Source organism: Cyprinus carpio, chromosome A6 (assembly GCF_018340385.1).
Source record: "Cyprinus carpio isolate SPL01 chromosome A6, ASM1834038v1, whole genome shotgun sequence".
Lineage (NCBI taxonomy): Eukaryota > Metazoa > Chordata > Actinopteri > Cypriniformes > Cyprinidae > Cyprinus > Cyprinus carpio.
In genome coordinates this window covers 33,374,102-33,386,146 of record NC_056577.1, presented here as the reverse complement: position 1 = coordinate 33,386,146, position 12,045 = coordinate 33,374,102, and the positions used below count along the sequence as shown (strand labels likewise).

The window sequence follows — 12,045 nt, the reverse complement described above, 5'->3', positions numbered from 1 at the left end:
AACAAAATATTATTGTCTTTGTCTTACTATTGGTTACTAAAACAAGTGATTAGAAAAAAACATCCACAAACTTACAGTATACTGATGGAGGAACGTGAGACACGAATTTTGAGACTCTTTCAACTTATAAGAAATTATCAGGCAACCAGCCAGGGGCCAGTTGCATAAACATAGTCAATATGTTAAGACTGTGTCGTAAGAACTAGTTTGACCAACTAGCAGGTAGCCAAGAGGTAACCAGTCTTACTTTTCAATTCAAATTACAGCAGTCAACTTTTTTGGAACTGATTTTAAAAAGTTATGACCAGTTAAGTAGAAAAAAAATGACATCTCTAACTTTTTAAGACTAATCAAAGCAGTTTATGCCACCGGGCCACCAGCAGAAATGCACTAACAACCAATCAGAATCCCATAGCAACCACACAGCAATACCCTGGCATCCAATCACAACATCTTTTAGGGTTTGGCTAATAAACAACCACCTAGTGATGACAGCAGAACAATGTTATTTTAGTATTATTTATATGCTGTTGCAGCATAGTTTTTATTTGTAAATTCAGTTTTCATTTTAATTTTAGTTTAGGTTTGTTATGAGTTTTGTCAGTTTATTTTTTTTATATGGATTTTTTTATATATATATATATTTCTGTGTTTTAATCTAATATTTATATTTTCTTCATTTCAGCTTTATTTTAATGAACAAAACTGATTTTTTTATTGTTTTAGTTTTAGTTAACAACAACACTGCTAGCAAACGCCCTAAATACCTTAGCAACCGCATAGCAACACCCTGGCAACATCCTATTTTTAGTTTTCGTTTTTCATAAAATTTTATTTCAGCTTTATTTCAATTAACAATTTTTTTTTAAAATTGTTCTAATTTTAGTTAACAACAACAATGCTGCTTTCAAACACCCTGAATACCTGCATAGCAACACCCTATTTTAAGTTTTAGTTTTTCATACAATATTTATATTTTATTTCATCTTTATTTCAATTAACAAAAATGATTTTGAACTGTTTTAATTTAAGTTAACAGCATCAACAGTGCTAGCAAACACCCCGAATACTTCAGCAACTGCATAGCAACACCCTGGCAACACCCTAGCATTATGTCAGAAAGTTTTGTGTAGCATATCATGGTATGATTACCATATTCATATATGTTACCCTGGAACACAAAAGCAGTCTTAAGTCGCTGGGGTATATTTGTAGCAATAGCCAAAAATACATTGTATGGGTCAAAATTATAGATTTTTCTTTTATGCCAAAAATCATTAGGATATTAAGTAAAGATCATGTACCATGAAGATATTTTGTCAATTTCCTACCGTAAATATATAAAAACTTAATTTTTGACTAATAATATGCATTGCTAAGAACACCATTTTGACAACTTTAAGGGCGATTTTCTCAATATTTAGATTTTTTTTTTTTTAGAATCCTCAGATTCCAGATTTTCAAATAGTTCAGATTTCATATGATGTATAAATCTCAATTTCCAAAAATTGACCCTTAAGATTGGTTTTGTGGTCCATGGTCACATATGCTATTAACATTATCAGCATTTACATGTTACTCCAAGTTACTTCAAAGAATACCATGATATTGCAATGGTACTTTATTTGCATGAGATATTTCTGTCTCTGGCAGGCTCAGCGTGTGTCATTTAGTCGAAAGTGTCATGTTGACACCATGTGGGCTGAAAAGAGTTCTCATTATGGAGGCTGCGGTGGCGTGTCGAGCGAGTGTGAAACGCCTGAATCAACAGCGTTTGGCAGCGGTCACTCCTCAGCAGCCAACAGACTCCATCAGACTCAAGCTGGAGCAGGTGCATCATCAAACCTCATTCGTCCTGTGTGTGAGTGTGTGTGTGTGTGTTTATGATTTCCCACAGGCTGCTTCCAGCCGGCGAGAATCTCAGGTAAAGGCAGTGGAGTGCAGATGCCCAGCGGGCTCCTGGGACGGCCGTCGGAGGACCCTGACTGTGAGCCTCAGGTGTCTCGCTCCCACTGCGGATATTGACAGCTGCTCCGGCTATAAAAGCACCGCGGACAGCACCACCTGCCCAGCTGCAGTGACAACATGTGAAACTGGTAGATAATGGGTTGCTCTTTAGGAATGACAGAGCAGTTTTCAACAACTAATCTTTTGAAAGCCTGAAAAGTGTCTGAATTTAAAGAGACAGTCCACCCAAAAATAAAAGTCATGGCATCACTTGCTATTTTTTCTGTGACACCCAAAAGTAGATATTCTGAAGCAGGGCTGTAACGACAATAGACATAATAATTAGTTGTTGAATTGTTGTCCCCAAAATTTTATGATATTTTTTGAAGTTTTTTTTTTTTTTGATGTGAAAAAGATTTATTAGTAGTAATTTTTTTGTGTTGTGTGAAAGCTGGTCGTTGATGAAAATGATTGAGATGACCAATCAAATCAAAGTAGGCGGGGTTTACTGTTTTACATGTAATATTTGACAACTGTTTTATGATAGAAATGTAAAACAACAGTAATATCCAGAATACTCTGCTTTTTTCTTCAAATATGGCCATTCTGAAATTAAAATATGGTATCATTTACGCAATTCATGTAATACCTAAATAAATGTGATGAGACAAGAAAAGGTTTGATTTCAACATATTAAGCATGCAAATAAAAGTGCAAGTGGGCATATTTTAAAATATTATTTGCAAATAGTTCAAAATTATTACATCCCAACTAGAATTAGCCCTAGAATTTCATTCACTGTTCTGTTTCTTTATGTTTTATGAAAAAAAAAAAAAATGTTTGACTTTAAACACTGAGATGTATCAAAATATAAATTAAATGAAAGTCATACAGGTTTGAAATAGCATGAGATTTAAAACTTGGTGTTGAAATGTATCCCTCACACTTTTTTCTTTTTTTATTATTTTATTTTAATTTAAATAGGTTTGGTTTTATTTTATTCTTGAGTATTAGGTTTTTAATCTCTGTAACTCTTAAATATCCATATTTAAGACATTGCATTTACTAATTTACACAGTATGGCTAAAAATTAGCATTTAAAACAGTCTACGGTTCAAATGTTTGGTGTTTTTACATTTTTAAAAGGAGCCTCTTCTGCTCACCAAGGCTGCATTTATTAGTTTAAAAATACAGTAAAAACAGTAATACTGTGAAACATTATTACAATTTAAAAGAACTGTTCTCTATTGTAATATATTGTAAAATGTAATTTATTTCTGTGATCAAAGCTGAATTTTCAGCATCATTACTCCAGTCTTCAGTGTCACATGATCTTCAGAAATCATTCTAATATGCTGATTTGCTGCTCAAGAAACATTTCTGATTATTATCAATGTTGAAAACAGTTGTGCTGCTACAGATTTCTGTGGAAATTGTGATACATTTTATTTTCAGGATTCTTTGATGACTAGAACATTCCAAGGAGCAGCATTGATTTGAAATAGAATCTTTTGCAACATTATAAATGTCTTTACTGTCACTTTCGATCAAGTTAATGTATCCTTGCTGAATAAAAATATGTATTTCTTTCTTACTGTGTTCTTGCAGTCCTCTGGCAGTAAAAAACATCAGTACTCAAGGGTGTGATTGAGTTTTCCTCAAATGTCTATGTCATTAAAGCAGATGTTATTATTCAGAGAGCTGCTATAAACATGTTGACAGTTTCTCACTACACTAATGAGATTCTTTTGCTATGGGGGAAAATGTGTTTAATTGTCATAAAAATAATGTTGCAATACAAAAAAAAAACAAAAAGGTCAGAAAAAAAAACAGGCTTGATTTTAAGCAAAAAATTATTTTCTCAAAACATGACTCTGACATGAATATGTTCATTCTGTTTATGAACACAAGTGCATCAGGATTGACAAACGAACTGATAACTGATGGCAGAGAGGCAGAAGAGCAGAGGAGAAAAGCAAGGAGCTTCTAATAGTCTTCTCTCGCTTGGCTGCCCAAACAGGAGCTGACAGTGTTAATGTGACTTAGTTCAGACGGGGTGAATTATTAAAAACCACAGCAATGGCAGGGGAAGGAAAAGGGCAGCGACTATCACTGTCAGCCCAACACGGATTACTGTGTGTACGCCAGCATATTCAGAAATTGCACAAATAACTGCTCTGTGCCCCCGTCCCTTACAGCTTGACATAAATTAGCATTTTCCTGTGACTCTGTGTGTGTGTGTGTGTGTGTGTGTGTGTGTGTTCATGTAGCGTGTGTTGGCTTTTGGTCCACAGAGAGCATATGGCAACTGTAACGACCACGTCACCGCCTGAAACATCAAAAACTACTTGATAGCTCATCTTATGTCATCCTTCAGGAGAACAATAACATTTTATGCATGTAATCAGCCTATATCAATGCTGTAAGACTGAAATATCTGCTTCCAACCAATCAACACAAGCAGTTGCAGTAACACAGCATTTCTACACCACAACTGAACTGCAAACATTGTTAGATTTTTACAAAGACTAAAAGAAATGGTGTAGGATTTAGTTTTAAAAAATTTTCACTTAAAAATTGCTAGTAAATGTCACAAAAAATCAGCAAGTAACCTTGAATCCAATAATCTTTGTTTTTATTTACTACTTAAAAAAAAAATGCTAATGCAAAGATTCTTTTTGCCTGTTTTACTGTCTGTCAAGAATAAAACGCAAGTCAGATATTCTTGTCTCATGTTGTTCAGTATGCAAATAGTTAAGATGAGCAAAGTACACATCTCTAGTAAACACTGCTGTTCAAAAGTTTGAGGTCTGTAAGATATCTCTTTATGTTTTCCGGAAGAAGACTCTTCCGCTCACCAAGGCTGTATTTATTGGATTCAAAATATAGTAAAACCAGTAATATTGTCAAATATTTTTACAATTTAACATAACAGATTTCAATTTGAAAATGTGTTAAAATGTAATTTATTCCTGTGATCAAAGCTGAATTTTCAGCATCATTACTCCAGTCTTCATTGTCACATGATCCTTCAGAAATCATTCTAATATGCTGATTTGCTGCTCAAGAAACATTTCTGATTAACTGTTGAAAACAACTGTGCTTCAAGTTTTCGTGAATAACCATTAAGTATTATTTGATGAATAGAAAGTTCAAAAGAACATTATTTACTTGAAATAAATATTTTGTAACATTGTAAATATCTTTATGGTCACTTCTGAACAACTTAATGCATCTTTGCTCAACAAAATAAAAATTTGACCCCAAACATTTGAACGGTAGTGTAGTCGATGCCTCTTCAGATGTGGCTATTGTGCCATTTTTGCAATGTAAGGACATCTTCAGAATGAGAGACAGAGTTCTAATCGTGTTGAGCTCGGCTGAATCCTGGCGATGTGATTGGTGATGAATGGACCGCTGGCGTACAGCGTGTTTGTGGATACGTGAGAACATTTGCTGCTGGAAATTGGTATATTTGAGGTCTTTTGATGTTGGAGATGAGCGGATTGACCCTCTCACAAGATGAGCTAATTAAGTCGAAGTCGCAGTGTGAAACAAGAGGAAGATTATCGCTCTCCTCGATCGCATCAAGAGCACAAATCCAATTCCATCTTGGTTCTCTATTTTACTCTCATTTCTCTCCCACTCGCTCTCCCCACACAGCTGAGGGATGATGTATGACAGGGTTTCAACTTTACTAGGGCTTTGGTCATTTTGTCTGTTTAAGTAGGGAAGACCAGAGGGGAATTATAATAGAAGACAGTTAAACACATGTTAAATGTCTTGCACATGGACAGTAGAGACTCTCTGTAAAATTACTGAATCAGAGTTGTACACTAAAACTGAAACTATTCAAAATAATTTTTGGCAACTGAAATTAAGCTGAAATCATACAAAACATAAATAGAAAAAACTTAAAAAACAGAAATGTTGCCTAGAAATAAAAGTTAAAAAAAAAAAAACACTAAAATAAAATAACTTGTGCCCAAAGTGCTAAAATTATTAAATGAAAACTGAAAAAATATATAAAAACTAAAAACTAATAAAAACCAACAATTTCTAAAACTTAAACCAAAGTAATAAAGAAAATGAAAACCCAAAATGTTCAAATAAATTCTAATTCAAAATATTAGTAAGTACAATAATTAACATAATTGTGCCGATATCTTATATATATATATACACACACACACACACACACACACACACACACACACACACACACACACACACACACACACACACACACACACACACACACACACACACACACACACACACCAATTTAATTCAAAGTAAAAATGCATGTATAATAACTGAGTACATAATCTGAAAATGAATAAATAATAAAACAAAACAGTTTGAACTTGAAAAAAATCTGTAAAATAAACAGATTTATGTAGATGGCAACTTCTTTTTGTTTCTAATCCTATTATAGTATTTTCCGCAAACACTTGTTTAAACATATTTATGAAATACTAACAGTAAATGAGAAAGCATTATAGTGCTTTTCCTTTCTATTACTAATAATAGAAATGCAAATACTATAATCCATTTACATAATGTTTGCATGTTTTGTTTGACAGTTCTATTATTATGCAGAGACAGCAAACTAATAAAGAACTTCATGCGCTCAGGCACTCTCAACATTGTCAAAATAAAAGTCCCTCACACCATCATAATATCTGTCAATGACATAATAAAAAATAAAAAAATAAATAAAAAAATAATGGCAGAAATATCGTTTCACTTCTATAATAGTATATAAAAAATACAAAAAAAGCACTAATTTTATCGATCCATTATCAACTATGACACCTCATCACAAGTTCACTTCCATTTGCACAACTAGTGCACCAAGACTCCCAGAAGTTGCTTATATGCAGAAGTTTTTTAATGCGTATTTTGTAAACAGTCCATTAATATCACACACAAAGTTGGAAACAAATTTGCACACGAGAGACTTAGAAACAGACAGAAAAGGCCAGCGCCATGAGGGAGGTTACAAGCCTGATCGAGGCGACACTCTAATGAGCACGCTCTCTCTGGGATGGCAAGGGAGCAAGGGAGATCAGGTCACAGGTCAAAAGTGCAAGACAGAGCTGAGAGCTGTTATTTACACACTGGTATCTTTATACGCTCTGTTTGGCAGCAGCCAATTAATTTATACCTGTAGCAATTGAGAGCTAGATGAAATTGTGTGATATCTGCTGCTCTGAGAGCGTGCTGTAAGCGTTTATGTCTACCTGGACAGGTTTCTTGCGTGAGCCTTCATTGTTTTCCGCCTCCTCGTGTTCTTTGCTGCCCTGGGGCAGGTTTGAGTAGTTGGCAAGACTGCTGAGAAGAGACGATACCATGGGAATTGTGTCCATCTCCTCCTGTAGAGTAAACACACACATACAGAACAAATATTATAAGCGTTAAATAATTCAAGCAGCTTGTGAGGAACATCTAAAATGTCATGTTTACATGTACAAATTACAAACGACTAACTCAAAGGACAATTTTTGCTCAGAATTTGCTCTTTAATAGCTCATGAGACCCTCAGTTGTGTTTGTTTTCATGTTTAGTTTAATATGTTATAATATAATCATCAGAAATTGAAGGAAAAATAAAAACAGAAACAATTAAGTCACAATAGGAGTCAAGAGCTTTAAAATGGCTGCATATATCAGCTCAGATCATTTGATCTAGTGACAATTTGATAAGAAATGTTGAATTTGAACAGAAAACTGGCATAATGATAGCAGCAATTAGTATTTTAGTTAGTATAGCGTGTTTCATGTATCATTTTATCAAATGAGCTAATTCATCCATGCATGCTTAAAACATATGCATACTGTGCACTTTTGCATATTGCTGAGAAAGAGCGATTACTATGCTAGCATTCATTGACCATTTAAAATGTTGCGTGTTGTGTTGTTAACTGCAACTATTTTGATATCTTCTGAAACTCTAGAGGAGACACATTTGAGATTATTGAGGTCTTAAGCCATTTGTCCAAAGTCCTCTCATTGACAACTAAAAAAAAAAAACGTAAAACAAAATATAATTTTAGACTTTTCCTGCAGCAAGAAAACCTTCAGATGAACATTCCCAGTTTCTCCCAGCATCAAGATTTTAGTTTAAAATGCATATAAATGCATAAAAGCTTTATCATTAGGGTCCTATAACTGATCAACATTTCAATACATTTTTGGCAGTTCACTTAAATCAGTGATGCCTCCAATCCTCTCCCCAGTCAATCATTTATAATTTAAATCTTTGTTTATTATTATTTTTTTGCATTGAAATTAAATTAAATTAAAAAAATATTTACGAATTTTTTTTTTTTTTAATTATTTAAAGTGTAAAAAATTTTATAATTACATTTTAATATTTACTTTTGGCCCACAGTCAAATTAGATTTTTGGCCCTTTTAGGGCCAAGTTTAGGCTTCTCTGACTTAATTATGAGACCACATAAAGACATTTTCTAATATTTTTAGACGCAGTACAGCATGTGTTTTACACTTTTGGACTTACATGCTGTTATCATCCACCTGCAGAGTTCAATGTCCTGGGGACTTCCTGCCCTTCAAATGCTAATTATCCTTATTATTTACTGTCAGACTCTTTTATTCCTTTAATCACTATAGTTTGCATGCATATGCTTCACTGTCTAGCTCTAATGAGAGCTGAAATGTGCCACCGTTGCAGGCTTATCATTTAACATGCATGCGCTCATGTTTACCTCAAACAGAGCCATGTTCTTGCCGTCATATTGCTGGTTCTTCTCTGGGTCGGTGCTGTTGATGAATGGACTGCTCTCCTTAGGGTTACCATCTCCTGTTAGCAAAAAACACAAATAAATCATCAGGATGACAGCGATGCCACACACCTCCAGAGGGCTTTGTAAAAAAAAAATGTGATGATTCTCAAGTTTTAGTCACACATTTTAGGTCATCCATGCATACTAGCATCGCAGAAATTGAATTCACAGTTATGCATTTGGCAGATGCTTTTATCCAAAGCGACCTGTACTGCATTTAAGATATGCAGTTCATGCATTCCCCAGGAATCAAACCCATATTGCTAGCCTCTCTCTGGTTCTCTGGACTCCCAGGAGAGGAATTTTAAAGAGGTGCACTGCACAGTGCACACATAATGGTTTACAAAGTCTCAAGTATTAAAGTCTATGGCCCAATGTACCACACTGATTATTCTCATGTGCTTTACCTGAAAATTTACTTGACCATGTCTTTTTAATTACACATTGCTGTGTGTTGAGTTAAACTCAAGTTAAAGAAGTTTAATGGAGCTTAGTTTGGAAAAGTTACTGGTAATTTACTGCAAGGACATTACACTCTGAAACAAATTTTTAGTGTAGTTTTTCTTTTATTTTTAATGTTTCTTTATAAAGTTTGACATGCTGAATATGAAAATCACATAACTTTATCATTAACATCGTATATCATTAACAGTGCTCATGAAAGCTAAATGGTCACCAAAAGTGAGTCATCCAAAACTTCAAAAGTGTACATTTAGTCTTTTATGACTAGTCCCAAAATGTTCTGGAATGTTACAGAATGTTACAGGAACTTCTATAATTTTCTAAAATATCTAAAAAACAAACAAACATACAAAAAATCATGCAAAATAACAATAAAACCATATGTACTAAACCAATGTTTCATAATTAACGATAAAAGTTGCTGATGCTACTTGACAATAAATAGTACAATAATAATTACACCACTTGACAATGCACCACAGAATTACAGAATAACTGTTTTTTTTACATTGTTTTCTTACAGTGTATCTATTTATCATTCTATATTTCTAGCTATTGCTCTCTCTGTTTTGAAGTTATTTTTAATCAAAGTACAAATTGTTCATTAAAAGGTTTAGAAGCACAAGTATTTCCAATTAGCATCTGCAAATGCTGAAATTACCTCATGTAAAACAAGTCTGAATATGGCTATAGACTTTCATTTTTAATTTTAAACCATTTTTAATAAAAATGTTATTATTTTTGTTCGTCTGTTTAATTCCATTCTAATATTTAAAGTTAAAACATACATAATAGAGAACATGTTTTGTATTACAATGAAAAAATACCATAAAATCATCTAATTGTGCATTTTAATATTCAAACTTGGGTTGTTGCGTTTGTTTATGAGATACATTGAGATACATTAACACCAATGGCGTTTTAAGTGTTTTTATTTTTTGTTACTATCTTTGTGTCATGTTGTTGTAATTATTTGTGATGGTCAACCCCTAGGTACATATTGTAGGGGGAAAAATATACATTCCCTTAGGCCCGCGGCCTTACAGACTGTCATTGTAATGTAAGCACGAGTCCGTGGTACGGTGTGATTTAGCTCAATGCTGCGTGACAGACTGACAGCCGTACTGAAATACTCCAGAGGCCGAAGCATCAATCAAGCGATGACAGCAGGCAGCCGCTACATCGCAGTCAGAGCGAGGAGATCAGCTGTCAGCTCGCACACTGGGAATGACCGCCGCAGAAATCAGACTGGAATTGGATGACTAACCTGTAATCAGGACTTTGATTTTTCTATGTAGGAGTGTAGAGGTTAGAGAAGCTGCCTTTATGAAATATCACTGCCGACTTAATGCCAGATAAAAGGCTTAAAAGGAAAATGCTTCAGATGCTTCAGTTTTGCATTTTATGATGAGAAATAATCGTGCAGAACAAATTAATACTGTTGAAAACGTTTAGGCCTAATGATATCACCTGACATGAACTCATACAACAGTAGAAAATACAAACCTGATCTAAATGTCATGATAAGCCATCATTTGATGGATGGATGGATGGATAGATAGAATAATAGATACTGTAGAAAGATAGATTGATAGAATGATGGATGGACGGATGGATGGATGGATGGATGGATGGATAGATAGATAGATAGATAGATAGATAGATAGATAGATAGATAGATAGATAGATAGATAGATAGATAGATAGATAGATAGATAGATAGAAAGATATGATAGTAATATGATAGTAAATATGATAGAATGATGGATGGATGGATGGAAGGATGAATAGATATACAGAATGATAAATACAATGATATAATAATAGATGGATGAATGGACAGAACAGAACAGATGGCTGGACAGAACAATAAATAGTATGAAAGATAGAACAATAGAATGGTGCATGGATGGATGGATGGATAGATGTATAAACAGAATGATGGATGATGGATGGAAGGATGGGTAGAACAATATATACTGTAGAATGAGAGATGTCATGATAGATTGATGGATGGATGGATAGATAGACAAAATGACAGATACAACAATCAAATGATGGATGGATGATGGATGGACGTGCAGACAAATAGAATGACAGAATGGCACATGGATAGATAGATAGATAGATAGATAGATAGATAGATAGATAGATAGATAGATAGATAGATAGATAGATAGAAAGATAGATAGATAGATAGATAGATAGATAGATAGATAGATAGATAGATAGATAGATAGATAGATAGATAGATAGAGATAGATAGATAGATAGATGGATAGACAGACAGATAGATTGATAGAACGATGGATGGAAGGAAGGATGAATAGATATACAGAATGATAAATACAATGATATAATAATATGTCAAATAATAACAGACAAAGTGAAGTAACATCAGAGTTCAGCGCCCAGCCCTGTCTGACAGAATGAAGACCCAATGCTATGATGGAGCCATTGAACACAGACACATCTGCTCTTTTATTGGCTCAAATATTGTGACACATTGTCAGGGATTCATCAGTGTTAGTTCTACGGGACAATGTTTCACAGGGGCCTATAAATAGCAACGACTGGCAAAAACTCAAAGCAGTCTGAGTCTCAGACATCGCACAGACTGCACACACAAAAATAGCAAGAGCTTTCTCATAATCCTCAGTCTGATTGGTTGGCTTCATGCAATTTCATAGTGCGTGTGTTTTTTGCCAATTTCCAGGTCTGAGACACTAGACAATATTTACGGCATCATTTGGCATACTTTTTTCATACCCAAAGCAGCTTAGATGCATTCAAACTAGCATGTACTTTAGGATTGAATGCACCATG

At 34.1% G+C, this 12,045-nt stretch overlaps 1 protein-coding gene across 5 annotated transcripts in view; it reads right to left on the bottom strand.

Annotated features, from left to right (window-relative positions):
- The window catches only part of slc12a5a (solute carrier family 12 member 5a), a 137,981-nt gene that overhangs the window by 37,850 nt on the left and 88,086 nt on the right, over window positions 1–12,045 (bottom strand). For all 5 annotated transcript variants that reach the window (XM_042759097.1, XM_042759098.1, XM_042759093.1 and 2 more), the window contains 2 exons: window positions 8,680–8,774; window positions 7,194–7,325 (listed from right to left, as the gene is read on the bottom strand). In XM_042759097.1, coding sequence (XP_042615031.1) covers window positions 7,194–7,325; window positions 8,680–8,774 — 227 coding nt within the window. The remainder of the gene's footprint in view (window positions 1–7,193; window positions 7,326–8,679; window positions 8,775–12,045) is intronic.